This window comes from Talpa europaea (assembly GCF_964194135.1).
Source record: "Talpa europaea genome assembly, chromosome: 6".
NCBI classification, from domain to species: domain Eukaryota; kingdom Metazoa; phylum Chordata; class Mammalia; order Eulipotyphla; family Talpidae; genus Talpa; species Talpa europaea.
In genome coordinates, this window is record NC_140072.1 from 92,942,813 (window position 1) to 92,963,773 (window position 20,961).

The following is a 20,961-nucleotide window of genomic DNA, read 5'->3' on the forward strand; positions in this document are numbered from 1 at the left end:
CTCCCTGTCCCCACCTGTGTGTCTCTTTTGTTTTTAGTCCCCTGTTCAGCCTGTGTTTTGGTGAATCCATTGTTCAGTGGTCCATGACTTTTATTCTATGAATTTATAGTTTTCATTACCTAAAATTGCCTTTGATAGAAATCATTTCCCTTTTTGGTCTGTTCTTCTCTGTTTGAACTCCATGGATTGGGTCACTGTAACATCATAAACTCATATTGTGGGCAAGCTTCTGACACTCTCTGATTTTATTTCCTTTTTAAAATGCAGATGATAATATTCATAATGTATGTATTTTGTTGTCATGTTTATTTGGTCTCCTTTAATTGGGAACCATTTCAGCTGATAATTATCTTTTGTGACACCTGAAAAAAACAGACCAGATATGGTGCATGAAATTCCCTATTTTGGCTTTTTCTTGATGTTTCTTCACAATCACTGTTGAGTCACACACTGATCACAGGACTATTGCAGAAGTGCTGGAGCTTCCTGGTGTGCGTCCTCAGAGGTTCGCTGTATTGCTTTGTCTCCCGACTGGCAACATTAACTGGCCTTCAGTTACTGGTGAGGCCAGGTTTCTCCATTTTAAATTGAATTGTTTCCCCGTTTGTAATTAGTATGTACTTCGTAGAGTGATATTTTCACACCATGCAAATGTCTTTTTTCTCCTGTAATCTTTGCTTATGAATTTTAGCATCTGTTGAGGATTCTTTTTTTTTTTTTTAAGATTTATTTATTTATTACAAGCACTCGGTACAGTCAGAAGCACGGGAGAGTGAGAATTTGCCAGTACCAGAGCAGAGAGCAGAACAGGCAGACTGACAAAATACACTGCTGAGGGCAACAGCGGGGGCTCAGCAGGAGAGGTCTGCACACCATGTGGGACCCTCGCCAGTGGCCAGGGATCGAACCGGTGCTGCAGAGGCTGCAGGCAGCTTCGCAGCCCAGGGCTCAACCACTTGCGCCACCAGCGGAGGCCCCCGTTGAGGATTCTTAATGGAAACAATCACTGTCAAATGGTGATTTTCTAATTTTATCATTCTACATCCTGACTTGTTCCAAACAAAGCAGTATTAAAAAATTTTTATAATCCAATTTTCAAATGATATAGTACATCAATTATTTTAATATTTCCTGAATATATCAGAGAATATATCCAGCTCTACCAGCCTCTTAGACCTCCAGAGCACTTATGAGTCGATTCTTCAATTAAAGGACTCCCTGAGCCACTTCTCCCCAAACCAACTAGAAAGCACCAGTATCCCAATTATTGCCTGATAGTATGTTATAGTTTGGTGTAGAGGGATTGTTGAACAGAAGCTACCAAATTAAAAAAAGACTCAAAGCTAAACTAGATTCAGCCAAGTTTTATTCTTTCTGTAGTTTAAACTCAGAAAATGAACTCATCACAAATAATAAACATAATAGAGTCAAAGAATTTATGGATGGAATAGAACTCAGGATAGAATGGTTCTAACTAAAAAAACTTATTTGACATTTATATTGTAGGGCAATGGTTTAATGTTAATTAGTAAGTCAATAGGTAGATATTAATAATTTTAAGGATATTTCATTATCTAATCTTGTCCTATTCTTCTCCTTATTTCATGCTAAAACAATTGCAAATACAATCTTGAAGGCAGTTACAAATAAGGTGTAGAATTTACATTTTCTTGCATGAAAGTGTTTAAGAAAAAAATGCAGTTGCATTTTTTTTTAAAAAAAGATTTATTTTATTTATACAAGAGCCGGGGTACAGGCTAGATGCGCGGGAGGGTGAGAGGATTCACTAGAGACAGACTGGGGAACAGAACAGGCAGACTGACGAAATACACTGCTGAGGGGAGCAGCGGGCAAGACAGGAGAGGTCTGCTCACCATGTGGGTTGCTCCGAAGCCGGCGGGGATTGAACCGGCACTGCAGAGGCTGCGGACAGCTTCACGGTTCAACTGTCTGCACCACCAGGGAGGCCCGCAATTGCATTTTTGACATATTTTGTTCATTCTAGACATTCGCACTCAATAAACAAATACGATTTTAAAGGTTTGTGCTGAGAAGCAGCTATTTAGTCTCTATCATTTGAAATTGCCAGCCTCCTAAATCTATTATTTAGCTGACCATGCGGTAAAGTCATTTGAATGATTACTGTAAAACAGGATTTAAGGGGAAAATAAATGAAAGGGGAAAAGTAATTTTGTGATCATTTCAAAGCTTTGAACACTCAGGGCTGGGTGCCATGATAATTATTCTCTCTTGCCTTTAGACACAGGAAAAGTGGTTGGATTTCCTTTGATAAAGGAAATCTAAATCAACAACAATAGTCACAGCAAACACCCTGTTGAAGATTATGTTTGAGAAACTGCTTACAATCACAATGAAAGCATAGCCAAACAAGAAGGTGGGTACAGATGCAATGGAGGAATTCAAGAAGTATATTGAGAAATTCCCTATACATTAGACCATCAATGGCTAGGATCCAGAATCTTCTGGAAGTACGTCCTACATCTTATCTATTTTTTGGTTTTCCTCAAAAAACAATTATTGGGAGCTACTTGGATAGGATGAAATAAGTAATGCAATCAGTAACTATCTTGCAGACACACACACACACACACACACACACACACAAACTTTTCTGTTTGTTGGGAGAAACACAACCCCCTCCTGCTACATTATTCCATTGATGGAAAAACATTTACATCTCCTTTGTTAACTAGTTTTCTGTAGAAATTTTATAATCACTGAGCAACTCTATTTCACTGCTGTCTTAGAAGTGACTTTGAGTTGCTAGACCAATGTTTTTATTCCACAGCCAAAAAGAAAAAATCTTTTTCTGTTTTTTTTTTGAAACTTTAGTCTATCATACATCAAACCTGTCAAGCTTTTTCATTAAAGTTCATGGTTTTTAAGTTCATTGTAAATAACTCAAATTGATTTTACAAAGAGAAAAAAAAGTCTTGTCCTGATGTTGAGCATTACAAACTGTAATAATATCCCTTGTCAAATGGGATTTCTCAAGTGGCTTTGTAAAGGGAGGAGGGGATAGGATTTAGCTAAATAAAAACAGCTTGCAGTTAAAAATCAATGTTATACTTTGATTATGGTTTGACTTCTTTTATTTTCTTAAAAGTCTATAATTTTTGTGAAGTATTAAAAGAAAACCCAGTAGTTACATTAAGCAGAGGTAAGCACTAGATTTCACTGTTTGCGGTCCTAAGAATGACTTCATAGGAGCAGATACCAAAAATAAGGAAGATCCATTTATTTGCTGAAAGTTTAGCAAATTTTCAAAGTAAGCAATTTATTGTATTTTTTCTTTCCAACGTAGGGAAAAAGGCATTTCCCCCCTTTTAATCAGACAGAGTGATTGAAGCAGGCTGCATTTCATCGCTCTGGGTTAAATCAGGGAAGAAGACCCATGAAAAGCAACATTGAATAAGGGACTTTTTGTAGGTGCATTCAACTTTTCACAGTTGTGGGAGCTGATGAAGATGCACATGGAAAGCCCTTGCCTCTGTTGTCTGGTGCTGGGCATAAATTTGCTGCAGGTCAGCAGGACTGGAAGGTAGGAAAAATCCCAGATGTGAAACAGAATAGAGCAAGAAAACCAAAATCTGCAAGGACAAACCAGAATCCATAAGGACAAAACCTGGTTCTATCTCCCACCCACCTGGACAACATGGATGAACTCTAGAAGAAACTGGCAGTCTCTTTATTGAGGTGTATTGCACCTGGCTCAAATGTCAGAGAAGCTGGTGGAAAAGATCTGGTAGGAACTGAAGGGCCTGCAGGCCTAGCTGCCATCCCACACCAATAAGGTCAATATATCAAGCCCCACGTGCTTGAGCAGAGGTACTGCCCTTGCAACCACAGTCTTGGGCTTAATGGGTGCTGCTTCACTTTTACCTTTCAAGTCATATGTAGGTTTTCCCTGCTGCCAACCCTAATCTAGAATCAGACAGGAAGGGAATTTTGAGAAACATTGATTCAACTTCGCTAAGTTGATCTCATTAAAAACAATGACACCTGCCATTTTTCTCCAGTCTTACCTATCCCTTATTAGCTTTCTTCTCCTCTTTCCCTGAGAAGTTCCTGGCATTGTCGAGAGACAGCTCAACATTGGTACAACTGAGGAAATCATGTTAACGTTCTTCTTGTGATAACATTATCTCACTAGGACAGACACCATGTTTTTGGTACTTCTCATTTTGAAAGGATACACAGTCAACCTGTTGTTTGTTCTTACATTTTAAATATCTGTAAAGCTTAAATTGGAACGCTAGACCAAATATCAATGACTGTCATGAGTTTTTTCCTGTTCCTTAGTTAACTATGATCCCTTCCTCTTCAATACATGGAAACCTCTTTCCTACTATTCACTTAATCTGTAGAGTCATTTCTGAACTTTTCTCCTCATAGGTAGGGCAAAGAGAATAGGACCTCATATTATTCACCTATGTTTCCCTCTTACGCTTCCCTCTGCTCACTCCTAGACTCTGCACCTGATTTCATCACTTGTACACAGTAGATGCTTACCAAATGTTTGCTTAGCACACTAATTAGTTAATTGTTGTAATTATTTTCTTATTTTATACTTTACTTTCATGTTGAACTCCACTAAGCCAGACAAAGATTATTTCCAGTATGAACATGTGGCTTTCTTTTATAAGATTTCTGTTTTTACAGATCATCCCAAGGATTCCTGTCTTTATCTTGCAATGAAAATTGGGAATTCACTTTTAAGAGAATTAACCTTTGTTATCATGCTGGAGCACATCCATGATGGAGAAGTCATTGCTTATAAATTATGGTAAGTGAAAAAAAGCACAATACTATATAGAATGTCATTATAATTACTTAAAAGAACTGTGGTAGGATGAATAGTGGCTTCCAAAGATATCCAAATCTTAATCTTTGGAACCATGAATTTTACTTTAGATGGTAAAAAGAACTGAACTTTGTAAATGTGATTAAATCAAGGGTCTTGAGATGGTGAAGTATCCTGGATTATCTAAGTGGGCCCTAAATATAATCACAAGAGTCTTGATAAACAGGAGGAAGAGGGCCTCCCTGGTGGCACAAGTGGTTAAACATAGCACTGTGAAGCTATCCACAGCCTCTGCAGCAACCTCTGCAGCAATCCCCGGCCAGGGAGGTGACCCACATGGTGCAGCAGACCTCTCCTGTTTCTCCCGCTGCTCCCCTCAGCAGTGTATTTCAGTCAGTCTGCCTGTTCTGCTCTCCACTCTGTCCCTGGTGAATCCTCTCAACCCCCACACCTCTGGCCTATATCCCAGTTCTTGTATGCATAAATAAATAAATCTTTAAAAAAAAAAAAAGAGGGAGGAGGAGAAAGAGTTGATGACAGAAGAGGATAAGGCAAGGTGAAGATGAGAGCAGCGAGTGATGCACTTCTTTTAGAAGGTCAAAAGAAACAAATAAAGTTCTAGCTCAAGCTAAATCTATATTTACTGTTGACCTTTTCATGATAATATCCAGGACCTTCTATTGAAATTTATAGCAGGAAAACCCACATAAAATTATTTATTTATAAAATTCCTCTGAATTCTGCTTATTATATTGTCCTGACAGTTGAATGTAGACTAATCAATTACTTGTCTTCTTCACATACTCCTGTGTGTATGAGTGTATGCTTCTTGGCAGTCTTTTCCAAACTGAGCACAAGTTTCCACTTGGCAAACTGCCCTACTCATGACCTAGATTCAGATGCGCCATGGAGCAAGGCTCAATCAAGCTATTGAGGCACCTTTCTAAAGTGGTACAGGTAGAGATTGGGCATTTTCCTTGGATTATAGGATGTTATTTATACTACCAAAGAGGTCTTGACACCAAGACTTTTTTTCTATAATTAACTTCAATTTTTTTTATTATTTTTTTTTTATTGAGGTAACATAGGTTACAGCATTGTTTGATTTAGAGGTATAGGGTCTCCCCTTCAGATGTTGGGAGGGGGGAGGATTATGGAAACACCCATAATCCTTCACCACAGCCCACTGCGCTCCCCACTCCCAACCTGTGTTCTTCGCACCCCCCCCCATCTTTGGTAGCCTCAGTTCTACTGTCAGATTTCCAGGCCCAAATCTTACCACTCTTGTGAATAGAAAAGAAGTTAAATGTGAAATAACCTAAAATATGTGCTTCCTTTGAGTTTAGTTTTCCCTAGCTATTGTCCATCAGATGCCATTTAAGCATTTAACACGGAATTGTAGACGTTTTTCTTAGATGTAGATGGCTTTCTAAATTGGTCCATAGAGGACCCCTTCCCTAGTGCAAATATTCCTTGGACCCCACTTCTGCATTCAGGTCTCTGGGAGTACATTTTAACCATTGAAATGCATTGGTTAAAAATGATCTTTTTTTTTTTTTTTTGACTGAAGGGAATTTTTGTTTTTAAGATTTATTTATTTATACAAAAATTGGGGTATAGGCAGATGAGCGGGAGGGTGAGAGGATTCACCAAAGACAGAGCTGGGAGCAGAACAGGCAGACTGCTGAAATACACTGCTGAGGGGAGCAGCGGGTGAGTCGGGAGAGGTCTGCTGCGCCGTGTGGGATTCTCACTGGCCGGCTGGGATTGAAACCCACACTGCAGAGACTGCGGACAACTTCACAGTGAGGTAATCAACCACCTGTGCCACCAGGAAGGTCCCGCTTATAAATGTTCTTTGTGAGTCCTTGGATCATGTATTTATTGAGGCATCCCAGTTCTGTGTTTTGAGGGAGCCGAGTCTGGATCAAGTTTGGCACAGGGTAGAGAAAAGGATGCGTTTTTGACTCACACAGTCGTGGCTTCAGATAGCATTCCTGCCACTCCTTAGCCCCATGACCTTGGACAAATGTTTCAACTTCTCCTCAGTTTCCTTAATTGTAAAATAGGAGTAATAGCACCTTCATAGTGTTGAGGTGACTATATAGAAGAAGGTAAAAAGCTTATCTTAAACGTTCTTGTCCCACATTTGAAAAATGGGAACTGAGGTGATGGATGTGTTAAATAATTTTATTGGGATAATCATTTGTCAATAAATACTTATTTATGTACATCACAATGTACACCTTAAACTTTTTTGTTACTATAGTGTTGTTCGTTTTTGTACAATATTTGATTTCTCCCCTCATGTAGTCCCCATAATTTTCCCAACACCGTGGTACACAGACCATCACCATAGTCCCTTGTGCTCTTCCCTCCTGTTTTGACTGCTCTGCCTCCCGCTCCCCTGCTGTAGGCCTCAGATCTTTGGTTTGCCTGCTAAGTTTTGTCTTTTTCCTGATCCTTTCTTCGGTTGCCCTATATTCCCCCCATAAGTGAGATCATCCGATATTTTTCTTTTTCCTTCTAATTTATTTCACTGAGCAAAATCCCTTCCAGCTCCATCCATGTTGCCGCTAATAGCATGAGTTTATCTTTTTTGATTGCTATATCTTCTTGATCCATTTATCTGTTTGGGGGCATTGCGGTTGTTCCCATATCTTAGCTATTGTAAATAGTGCTACAGTAAACATAGAAGTTAAGGTTTCTCTTCAAATTAGTGTTTTTGTGTCCTTTGGGTATATTCCTAGGAGTGGAATTGCTGGATCATGTGGTAGATCCATTTTTAGTGTTTTAAGGACCTTCCACACAGCTTTCCATAGTGGTTGGACCAGTTTGCATTCCTACCAGCATTGTAAGAGGGTCATTTTTTTTTCTCACATCCTTGCCAGCATTTGTTGTTGCTAGTTTTTTTAAATATGGGCCATTCTCATTGGTGTATACCTTAAACTTACATATGTCTTGAAAACTGGGAAATGGAGGTAAGACAGTCCCAGAGGTGACAGAAGATACATGTTATTGTATACACAGCTTCAGTATAGCCCACCAAAACCTCGTGATATTTATAGGTATGGCACCTTAAGGAAAGTGATATTGTTTCACTTTTCAGGAATTCTATCTATTAAATCTACCAGATATTTTATGATCTAAAGACAATGGCATGATTTCTAAGTGACAAATATTATTTAACTATATTACAAAAATATAAGTATGATTCAGTCACATCAATAATGAAAAAATAATAAATTCTACTAGTAGATTTGAGACAGATATGAAAAAAAAAAAAAAAAAAAAACCAAACCAGAGGGAACTTTTAAAAAAATCCACAGCCATTTTCCAGAATCAGAACCAAGGAAATGTCCTTTCATATTTTCATACTTAGCCAATGCCAAGTAAACACCCACCCTGGCTCCTTCTCCTTTCATGTATGGGCTTTTCAAAGACTAACTACTAACAGGTGACTGAATTTGGCACAGACCACAGATTTTCATTTGCATTTCTGAGACACTATTTTTAAAAATCAGGTGAGACAGAAAATGAATTCTGCTACTTATGTTTAAGTCTATTGTTTTGTAGTGGAAACATGAAATGAAGTTTCTTAAACTTAGGAACTTCTATTACTACATATTTGAAAATCAGGGACTTAGTTCAAACATCTTAGTTTGTAGGTGATGAAGATGCAGTCCAAATAAGGCCCTGAAGCCAGCCAACAGCAGAGGCAGGACTAAGATTCAGGTTCTCTAATTTCTCTCAGGCTTTGTGGTTTCTAAATAGTTATAGTGGAGAGGGGACAATAACACGGGGGCAGACAGAAGCTCTGAGCTGGCCATGTGTGTTAATCACAGAAGGAGGAGGTAGTTGGTATGCATTATATTTCAGGACCAACCCTTCACCCTTCCCCTAATGTCTACAGTATAGATATGGGATAATAATGGATAATTTGCTCTTGAAATTTATATACAGGAAATCAGGGCTATTCTTGATAAAAGTTGTAAAGATTCTAGCAAGATTTTCAGAAGTGGAACAGTGGTTTTTAAAGGGAAAATGACTTTGTAGAACACACACTCTTTATTTAACACAACTATGTAAGTAAGGTGTGATTAAAGGCTAAAGAGCTCATAATTATCCCCTTTTAAAGAATAATGAACTTGCCAGCTTGTTTTAAATATGGAGCATAGACAAGTGACATAATTCAACTTGATATTAATTATAACAAAAATTTAAAACTACATGATTCTGTGCTATTTCTAATTAATCTTTAAATACAAAATATTTCAAATTTTGCACAAATGATACAGGCTAATGCTTAACTGGATTTGGATAAAGTCCCACGAACCAAATTATTCCATATGTGTATTTAAAAGGAATGTGTGGGCCTGCCCGGTGGCGCTGAGCGCAGTGCTGTGAAGCCGTCTGCAGCCTCTGCAGCAAGAGTTCAAGTCCCAGCCGGCCAGGGAGATACCCACAAGGCACCAGAGACCTCTCCTGTCTCGCCCGCTGCTCCCCTCAGCAGTGTTTTTGGTCCATCTGCCTGTTCTGCTCCCCGCTCTGTCTCTGGTGGATTCTCTCACCCTCCCGCGCCTCTGGCCTGTACCCCAGTGCTTGTCTAAATAAGCAGATCTTTAAAATAAATAAATAAATAAATAAAAGGAATGTATGTTGTTACAAAGTCATAGGGTTACTGGGTTGAAGGGGAGGATCAAGGGGGAATGCTTAGCGTTTGTCCCTACTGAGCTCTTAGCTTATCGCAGACTGAGGGTGGCAGAGTGTCTTGGTGGGGGGAACGTACATGCTCTGTTCTGGTTTCTTCTCTAAATACCCTGAAGCTAACTTTTCGGATGTGCTCCTTTCTAACATTTAGAAAGGGCTTTTCTTGGCTGCCAGGAAGCAGGGAGCAGGGCTGTGGCGAGTGATTATCTGCGAGCAGCCAGGCATAAGCTCAGAAGCTTTGGAAAATTTGGGAAGGGGGGCACAAAGAGGCAGATTCTTCTTCCTTTTGTGGACTAGGGGAGAGAGTGCTTGCTGACATTTGCCTGAGTATGAAAGGAGGAACACAGATTTGAAAGTTTTATAGTTGTATGTTGAAACAGCTTCACACCGATATTGAAAACAAGAACCGGGCATTGTAAACACACCTTTATTTAAAATTAAGATTTTTGAAACAAATATACTTAGAGTGGCATCATAGGTCTCAGCTAAATAAGAGATAGTACTTAGGTTTAACCTTTGGAGGTTCTTTTTAAAGCACCACTTAAAACTTACATATTCTCCAAAAAATTAAATATAGAAAAATTTTTCTCTCAGGAATGTGTTTGAGAAAACATAAGGAAACAACAAAGCCAATTTTTTAACCTCTGCTTATTGATACTAACTTTGAATGCTCAAGTCAAAGCCATTTTGAGAATTTCCTACATTGTTCATTTAAAGTAAACCATATGCAGAGTTATCAGAGTCTTGGTCCATTAAGATCTATAACTGGTCACATAGAAAGTCATCAGCCAGATGAGCTCCACAATTTTAATTTGTCACACAAAAAAGTATAGGATTTGCAAGTATTTTATTTTATTTTTTTGGAAAATTTGAGAAATGACCACAATCACCACACACACAAAAATTGGACTAGTTTTAACAATCTCTGAAAACCTTAAGTTGTAGATTTTGAGACTAATTTCCAAACAAGGTAGAATAAAAGCAATACATAAGTCGACTACACTGCTTAAGTAGCTTAAATTTGCCAAGACATCTTCAGAGTAGGGTCTTTTGCACTAATTTCCCTGAAGAATCTCTAGGTCATTTTCTGGTTTTCACAACAAAGGACCTTTAAAAATCACTTTAAAAATCACTTTAAAAATCACTCTTAGGTGTTGGCTCTGCCAGCTCAACTTTTTCTACACATCCCCAGTCCCCAATATAACAGCACTAGTTGTCAGTGACTGTCTGGCTTACTCTTCATCCCTGCCTTATCGCTTGTTCAGTCGCTTCTCATACTTCTCGTGGCTGCTATGCTTCCTGGGTGGAGAAGCTCTGGCGGTGTCTCTGGCCTGGAAGCTGTGCTTGTAAGGGTGGGCTCTGTGCTTCTTCCGGTTTTCTTCTTTCTGGTTCTGGCTTTTTGCAGGTTCCTTGCTGCCTTCTCTTTGTTCATGGTCTTGCTCTTTATGGGAAGGTAGTGTGTTCTTAATTGTGTTAATTAAAAATCTTTTATTGGTACCAGCAAGAGGACACTTCATCCTGGGGAGTGAAAGGGGAGGAAGAAAACAATCACAAATCAAATAGTTTATTCTAAAGCTGAACCCACTGATTGTGGTTAGTGCCAAAGAATTCAGTTTCTACAGAATTAGGTTTCTGAATTTGTTCAGCTTTCCTTGCATGCCACCTAGTGTAAACTCTGAGCACATGGGGGAAAAGAATCAAGACACTTGGGACTTCTAAGACAGACTGGCTAGACCTTAGATCTGAGTATCTAAGCCCTATCTTCCTAATGTGACTAACTTCCCTACCAATCTATGTACAGGGTCACAACCACAATGTGAATTAAGTCATTACTTTCTCCTCAAGTAAGGAGCGCATGATTTGACTATTATCTGCACTTTGAGTTAAATTTATCACAGCTTTTAATTACCAAAAAGCAGAAATAAACCCCTCTCTGAGGAACAAGAAAAGCATATCCTGCTGTATCTTGAATACCCAAGCTAAATGATCTACTCCAGAAATTAAATTGTCCAAAGAATCCATAAAAATGCAGTAATCACTTTTTACCTTTAAAACGTTCTTACAGTTTATGTTGTATCAGGCAGCACTTTTATCCATCTACTCTTCTGCGTGAATTTCTGTACAGTGTATATTTAAGTATATAAATGACTCAAGCTCACCCACGGAGGCAGGGTGTAACTAAATTGTTAATTAACATCTTAAATATACTCATATACCATGGTATTTGTTTTATTTTTCGGGCGTAATAAAATTACATTTTGGAAAACACCACACAAAAACCCCTGCATGTTTTTCTTTGTTTTGAGTGATAAGTTTATGATTTAACTATAATCTGCACTTTGAGTTAAATTTATCACAGCTTGCTTCTAATTAGGAGGACTCTTATAGGAGGATGCTGATGTTGCTGATCCCCCAAATCATGTTACTTGGGTGGCTGTCATTAAACAAAAATGAATATAGTATTCTATAATCTTCATCTTTCTATTAAATTTTGATTCAAAGAGAATCCCACACAATACTTCAAGGTCAATTCACCAGCATGCCACTGTCCTGATTTTATTGCTTGGTGCTGTTTAAGGGAAACAGAAGCAGTCATCAGTCTGACATCATTTATATGGGGCAGACCTCCTTGGGTGACCAGAATGGCAGTGAATGTGGAAGTAAAAGGAGCAAAAACAGAAAATGCTTCCCACTGCAAATAAACAACTCTTGAGCTACGCAGAGAAAACATCTGAAAAAAATCAAAGATGGTGCTGACATCCAAACCACTGTGGGTAATACTCAGACCAGGAAAAGTGACAGGGGAATGAACTAAACAAGGAAGAAAAGAATGGAGAAAGAAAAGGCCACAGAGTACAGCAGAAGCAGCAGGGATACTTAGAGGTGTTTATAGCACAGGAGTTTTTGTTTTTCTATTAACACTGGAGTTTAAAAGTCACAATGAGATGAGGGACAAAGAAAAACACAGCACTGCAAGTAGAGGGGGTCACAAAACAATTAAGTTCCCTGTCGTCCTACAGGGCTGCACTGAGCTTCTAGAAAACAGTAGACCAGCGTTATGCTATCTCAGTAGTGCAAGACAAAGGCATTTCTACCTCCTGGAAGTACGTCAGCATTAGGCTGACTTAGAACCTTGGGCATGTTCTACAAATATCCCTATTTCCTCTTATCTGTTAAATGGTGATAATAATAGTGACAATCTTAAAGAGCTGGATGCAGATTAACTGACTAATCACTACTCAATAAGAATAACAATGATGCTATTTTTTTAAACATTTATAAAGCAATTAATTACTCCATGCAATTACATTGCCAACGTTAACTCATTTCATTTCTCCACCATTATCCATTTATAGATGGACAGAAGAGAAAAAGCAATTTATCCAAGATCCCAAGCCAGCAGGATGTGGGACTGGCATTGGAACCATTTTTCCTTCCTCACTATCCCAGATGGGACAGAAGAAGATTCAGTCAAAGTAAATGGTATACCAAGGGATTTTACTGTAACAGAATATTAAAAGCCCACATTTGAGAAAAGAATGTTAAGACTCTCACTTGTTGAAGTTACTTGCAAAGTTTTGATGCAGTATTAAAGAATACTACAATTTTCTGAAAAGGCCATTGTAATGCTTCTTCCTTTTCCAAATACATATTTGTATGAGTTTAGATTTTCTTCATATTCTTTAACCAAAATAACATATTACAACAGATTGACTGAAAAAGCAGACATAAATTCCAGGTTCCTTTTGTAAGTCAGACATTAAAGAGGCTTGCAAAAATATTAAACAATGTCACTCTTAGTACATTTTGCAAATATGGTTATTTTTATTAAAAATATTATTTAGCTTAATGTATGGGCTCTATGGGTTCATTATTGTTATTTTTAAATAAATTAATATATAAATACTTTAAAAATTGCTCTATTTAGGATGCCTCAAGGGAAGTTCCGGATCTCAAAGTGACTATTTTCAAGCTGGTCTCCGGAATCTTATTTTAGGAAGGCATCACTCCCAGAAGAATAATCTGAAAGTTAATAACCTAGAGGGTTCCACAGCTTGAGGTGAAACTGGAATACCTCCTGGACATTGAAGACCAGTATGAACTGCACCAGAGGAGACACTGAAGAGATTATGTTTCATTAAGTAAGAGGTGGGTGGAAAGAGATGTCTGGAAGGTGTGGACCCTGGTGGGAAGCTGCCTTATGAACCATACATAGTTCTTGCACCTGGCCAGTGGCCCTGGGGAGGGAAGAACTCAGTGATATAGAGGTATACATCATTCACTGAGAGAAGACCCATGCAAAAGAAAGAGCTGGGGACTTCCCAGTAGGCCAGATTCCCAGTAAAGAGAACAAGGACAATGTAGTGGGCTGAACTCACTTCCCCCACTCCTCAGGACTGGTACTGACCTCGTGACAGTGCACAATCTGCAGAGATTTGTGTATGGAGTCCCAAAGTAGGGGGAGGGGATATAGGAGGTACCACACACACAAGCCAGCATTCTCCCACCAATTCCTCAAGCATCTGGACCCCTCCAGGTACTCCCCATCCACCTAATTCAGCTGCTGCAAGATCAGGTCTCCACATCTATGGAGGCTCAGAAATGCCAGTGGTCAAAAATTACATAAAGCTGGGAAAAGCTTAAAAACCCACAGTGCCACCTACTGGAAAAGTAGAAGTACTGCAAATCTCTAAGTTACTGCTAGAGTCAATCAAAAAAAAAAAAAAAAGAAATTGAAAGCAGCAAAACGAGCAGATGGAAAAATATAACACATGGTACCTTTACACCTCAAGAGATATGTAGTTTCAAGGAGAGAATAAGCACCTAGAATCCAACCACAAAGATATAGTGGTTTTATCCTCCAATTGGATACAGAGTTCAAGATCATGGTAAATTATCTAGAATCCAACCACAAAGATATAGTAGGTTTTATCCTCCAATCAGATACAGAGTGCAAGATCATGGTAAATTCAAAGAACTGGAAGAAAATTCAGAAAAAAGAAAGATCTGAGAGATAAAATTATGAACACAAAGTATAAGTTGAAGCTCTGAATAAGAAAATAACAGAGATGCAGAGTGTAAAAAGGTGAATGAGGGAGATAAAAAAATTCTGGAGAAAGCTATGGAAACAGAATAGACCAAATGGAAGCTCAAATCAATTTTAATTTGAAGATGATAATGCACAAAGGAGACAAGTGGAAGAAAGAAACAAAGAACAAGCTGAAGAAACACTTCAATTATTTGACTCCATTAGAAAAGATAAAATAAGGATAAAATAAAGATAAGTATTACAGAAGGAGAATAGACAGAGAAGGGTACAGAGATCTTACTCAAAAACATAATAGAGGAAAACTAACCAAGCCTGGGGAAGGAAAAATAAAAGTCCATTAAGCTAAAAGAATGTTTGGTTATCTAAATATAAGGTGACCTATACCAAGACACATAGTCATGAAACTTCTAAGAGTTCAAGACAAAAAAAAAATATTGATGGTGGCTAGGGGAAAAAAAAGTAGATAACCTACAAGGGCACTCCCATCAGGCTTACATCAGACTTCTCTGAATCAATCATAAAAGCAAGGAGAGAATGGAACGACATATTCAAAATGCTTACAGATTAAAAATTGTCAGCAAAAACTATAGTACCCTACAGGACTCTCTTTCAGATATAAGGGAGAAATAAATATATTCCCAGACAAACAGAAGCTAAAGGAATTTGCAAACAAAAGATCTTCTGTACAACCAATGTTGAAAGGAACTCTCCTATTGAATTCAAAGAGAAGAAAACCCATAAAACAAAACAAAACAAAAAAAAAACCTGAACAAGGAAATAGAACCAGAAAACTAAAAACAAATGGATAGTAGCAAATCCTCATTTATCAGTAATCACGCTAAATCAAAAGGTACAGAGTGGCTGGTTGAATTTGAAAACAAAACACAACTTTCTGATGTCTCCAGGAGAACTATCTGAACTCCAAAGATAAATATAGGCTCAAAGTAAATGGTTGGAAAACAATCCTACAAGCAAATAGGACTCCCCCCAACCTAAAAGACAGGGACGGCCAAACTCATACCAAAATAGATTTCCAGTTAAAAATGGCAACAAGAGACAGAGATGGTAATTATAGAATGATTAAGGGAACAATACATGAGGAAGACAACATTCATCAGTATGAAGTTTTCTCACAATACTAAAAATAGATCTACCACATGATCTAGCAATTCCACTCTTAGGAATCTACCCAAAGAATGCAAAAAAACACTAATTTGAAGGTCTCTATGCATTCCAGTGTTCATTGTGGCACTGTTTACAATAGTCGAGCTATAAAAACAACCTAAGTGCCACAAATAAATGACTGGATCAGGAAGATGTAAAAACTACTTAGAAATCAAAAAAGATGAGTTTTCATGCCATTTCCACCAAATGGATGGACCTGGAAGGGACAATGCTAAAGGAAAAAAGTAAGAAGGAGAACGACAAATTCTGGATGGTGTCACTTATATGTGGAATATAGAGAAACAAAACAAAGGCTCAGATAAAACCAAACTAAGAACTAGCCCTAGAAAGCTGACTACAGAACTGAGGCTACCAGAGGGGGAGGGGGAGAAGGGAAAACTAAGTGGGGAGGGATCACAATGGACCTGAGTGGTGGACAATAGCTGTTTTGGTGGCGGCTGCCAGTAGTAACAACAACTGAAGGGGGAGATCCTATACTTCTACAACACCAACAGCAATGTAAACCAAGGTTACATTCCTACAAACACACACACACACACGTAAAATCAGATTTACTGAGATAAAACTTATATTGAATAAAATTTATGCCTTTACAGAAACAGTTGGGCAAACACATGAAGTCATGTAATTACCAACAATCAAAATATAGAACATTTCCATAACCCAAAAGGTTCTGCAGTAACTTCCTTCCTTCCTTCTACCTCTACCTCCTGGCAGCCAGTGATCTGTTTTTTGTCTCAATAGTTTTTGGCTTTTCTAAATGTCATATAAATGGAATCTTACACTGTGTAATGTTTTGTGTCTGGTTTCTTTCACTTAACATAATGCTTTTGAGGTTAATCCATGCAATATGCATTAGTAATTCTGTTTCTTTTTATAATTAAATAGTATTGAGTGTAGGAATACAACCGCATTTATCAATTCATCAGTTGGCGGACATTTGGATTGTTTCCAGCTTTGAGTAATTATGAATAAAACTTATGAACATTACTTTGCAGATTTTTGTGTGGGCTTAAGTTTTCAGTTTGCTATAATTGCTTAGAAGAATTCTGTATGATGAGTGTATATTTATAAGAAATTTCCAATTGCTTTTCAAAGTTGCTCACACCAACAATGTGTGAGAATTTTTGTTATTCCATATTTTCATCTTTATTTGATAGTCATTTTTTAAAAGATCTATCTATCTATCTATCTATCTATCTATCTATCTATCTATCTATCTATCTATCTATCTATCTATCTATCTATACAAGCACTGGGTATAGTCAGAAGCGTGGGAGGGTGAGAGAATTCACCAGAGCCAGAGCAGGGAGCAGAGCAAGCATACTGACGAAATACACTGCTGAGGGGAGCAGTGGGTGTCAGGAGAGGTCTGTCGTGCCATGTAGGACCCTCACTAGGTGGTGGCGGGGATCGAACCGGCACTGAAGAGGCTGCGGGCACTGAAGAGGCTGCGGGCAACTTCGCAGCCTAGCGCTCAACTGCTGCGCCACCAGGGGAGGCCCGAGTCATTTTTTTTTAACTCACCACGGTACTGCATGTATAGTGGTAACTAGTTGTGGTTTTAATTTGTATTTCCCTAATTATTAATAACTGGCACTTTTCATATGTGTGTTGGTCAATACAGTATCATTTTTGGTGAAGTGTTAGTTTATATCTTTTGTCCATTCTAAAATTAGATTGTCTTACTATGAGTTGTTAAGAATTCAGATGATGATAATTTTATTTTTATAGTTCTACATTTTACAGATAGAATTCTGGAAGGAAATTTTCTTTCATCTATTATTTGGTAACCTCGAAGTGCCAGTATATATAGGGAACAGGATAAATACTTCCTCACCATTTAACAATTTCATGAATAATGATTTGGTTCTCTAGCATCATCTAACAGGGACCACTAAGTTTTCTATTATGGTTATTGTTAGAATCCTTCTCAATTCTGGAAGGTAATGTCATACCTGATGGAGATGACATTGTTTAGACTATCAGGACATACCTTAAAGTGAGGCTGGCCATGCCAGAAAAGATCAACTATGTGATTTAGGGTTGAGTTCTGAATCATGTGGTTATCAATCAATTTGGAGACATCAACCATGTGAGCAATCAATCAAACAATCAATCACGCAAGCAATGGGAACTCCTAAAAAAAAATCTCCGAACACTGAGGCTCTGGAGTGCTTTCCTGGTTGGCAATATGCCACACATATTGCCATATATGCATCACACACTGATGCTGGGAAGGAAATGTATCTGGACTCCATAAGGAGGACAGAGGCTTTATGTTTGTAAACTTCTCAGACTATGCCCTTTATCCCATTTCTTATTTTGGCTGATTTTAATCTGTATTCTTTCCCTGTGATAAATTGTAACTGTCAATGTAGTAGCTTTCTATAAATTGTATGAGTTCTTCACACAAATTACTAAAGTTGAGGACAGTTTAGGGAAGCATTGAACTTGTGGTATTAGGAATTAAGGGCAGTTGTGAGGATTGTGACCTCTACCTTACTGTTTGGCTAAATGCAGGGACTGCTTGAGATCTGCAGTCAGTTTTTTTTTTTATCAAGGACTTCTGTTTTCTTTCAGTGAGAAATGGTATTTATGTACCACTACTGGATCCCAGTGGTACTTACTGGAATCAAGTGGGTGGTCATTGTTTCTAGGACTTTTCTGGAACAGAGCTAGGAAAAACAACTCTCCTTGTTAAGAGAAAATCTAGCAGCATTTTGTACTGGTATTTCCGATTCAAATTTAGGGATGCAGGTTTTTATTTATTTGGATTTTATACTTACTTGTTATACTATTATATACTATTTTGGGAATAACAAAATCAGTATTACTTATAATAGTGACTGAAGACAAGTTAAGATTTCTTTGTGGTTTTTTTTTTTGTCTTTTGGAAATACAGTCAAATATTCAGATGGTCTGAAATAGTTCTTCTATGTATGGCTAAGTTATCTACTGATTTGGCTAACTTATGTCCATTTGTTTTACTTTGTTTGATTTATAGGGACTAGTTTTTCTCTCTATTTAACTTTGTTTTATAGTTTATGGAACTCAAATGCAAATCTACAGACCATGGTATATTCAGAAGTGTAGCTTTACTCCTATCCCATTTTTACATTGTATTTTTTAAAATGGGTCCCAGTGTTCCATAGGGTGGACAAAAGATCTAAAATCAGCATCTTCATTGAATGTAAATGCTGCTGCTAGAGTAATGTTTAAAAGAATAGTGGTAATTCTTAAGTTCTCCCTTTGTTTTTATTATTAAGCTTTAACAAGCTCTATTTTGTATAGAAACTACGATGGTTAAAATTTGTAAAACTAAAGTTCGTTTTATATAGCTTACTTGTCACATAATCAAAATACTTAAAATCATTTTGAAATAAATTTTTATTTACAAAGGACTATAACTAAAAACAAAAATTCTTAAAAAAACAATAAACACATATCAGACTCTCACACTGGGCACAGTGGGACCTTCGTAAGTCTTGGGGATTTGTGGACCAATAAGATAATAAAACTGTAACACATATTCTCCATACACACCCCTTTGCTCACCTCCTCATGTGACGAGAATTCTTCAACATTCAGTCCTCAGCTGTATTAGCACTCCACCATTTGCCTCTTGGGTGATTTCCTCCACACCCATGATTTTCATTCCCCCTATATACTAAAAATTTACATATTTCTATTTACAGCCAAGTCTTTCTCTTTATTTTTTTTTTAAAGATTTATTTATGCATCAAGAACTGGGGTGTGCAGAACAGGCAGACTGACAGAAGGACACTGCCGAGGGGAGCAGCAGGCAAGACAGGAGGGGTCTGCTGTGCCATGTGGGTAGCTCCCTGGCGGGCGGGAGATCGGGGATCAAACTCAGCTTTACAGTGCTGTGTTTAACCCCTTGCGCCACCAGAGAGGCCCCAAGTCTTTCTCTTTTACATAATTATTTAAGTTTTAGAAAAGATTACTCAGAAACTTACCAACCCATAGGTCCCATTGTTTCTGCTCTTGTTTTCCCACGTTTTGCCTCTTTAAGCAATTCTTCTATTGCTTTCCTAATGGGGAAAAAGGATAAAGTTTGAAAGGTAGTCAGTGATTAATGTGGAAAGTCAATTCATCCCAGGTATATGATCTTGGGAAGAGAAGGGCATTTGAAGCATGAAACTTCAAAACTGGTGGAGAAATTTTTCAAAATTATAAAATTAAAAAGAAACATTTTATAGGAAGAGAAAAACACAAAAAAGAAAAAACAAGATAACAATGTATACCTACATTTAAAATGTTCAAATGCCATTAATTCTAAGAAATACTATCTAGTTCAACAATGAAAAATCTGTTCTGCCTATCAGTTAGGGAGAGAATAGAGGAATACTCACTCTTTCTCTATAATGGGGACTAAAGCTGATAGAAGAGATTTGGAAGAAATTTGGTAACATGAGCAAGTCTTAAATAATGTATAGCTGTTAACTATATCCCAAGAAAGCTTTCAAACAAGAATGCAAGACTATGTACAAGGATACTTTTAAAATTGTTGGTAACTAAAGAAAAACAAAGTTAAATGTTTATTAAAAAAGGACTGGTAGATTAGACAGTCATTAAAAATGAAGATAAATGAATACTTAGCACAGAAAATCAGTCATAACATGTTTAGCATATAAAGTGGGCACAAAAAGTACACATAGGATAATTTGATTATACATTTATTTACAGGAATATATTGTACAGGAAAACATTTGGAGGAATGTTATCAAAATGTTAAGATCAGTTTTGAGGTGATTTTTATTTCTTGGCTTGCTCTCTGCATTTTTTATTTTTTTCTAGAGTAAATCTAAATTATTTGTGTAATTTTTAGAAAAAGAACCCAGAAATCTTATTTAGCAACCATATTGTGAGACCTTACTATGTCTAAGACACTGTACAAGGTACTACAAGTAGTAACATAAGAAGATCACCATCGCTGGCATTAATATTACTTGTGATATATAAATCAAGTTAAGAAAATGAGCAATGTAAAGGTGGAAACAAAAGTACTCCAAAAACATAACTATAAATCAAATCACAAAGTTCTGAAGCTGATTATATAAAATATATATAATTATATAGATTATATATTCTACATTATATAGAGGCTACATAAAGAATGTGTTAGTTTATAAAAACACTGTTTAATACTTTTATTTTATCAAAGATG

At 37.4% G+C, this 20,961-nt stretch overlaps 1 protein-coding gene across 1 annotated transcript; it reads right to left on the minus strand.

Moving 5' to 3' along the window:
- Positions 1-10,785: 10,785 nt before the first annotated feature.
- On the minus strand, positions 10,786-19,767 carry POLR1D (RNA polymerase I and III subunit D; the record flags this gene model as incomplete). Its single annotated transcript, XM_084235230.1, has 2 exons — positions 10,786-11,053; positions 19,751-19,767. 2 exons carry the CDS (start codon positions 19,765-19,767, stop codon positions 10,786-10,788), a joined length of 285 nt encoding a protein of 94 aa, XP_084091356.1.
- Positions 19,768-20,961: the final 1,194 nt, after the last annotated feature.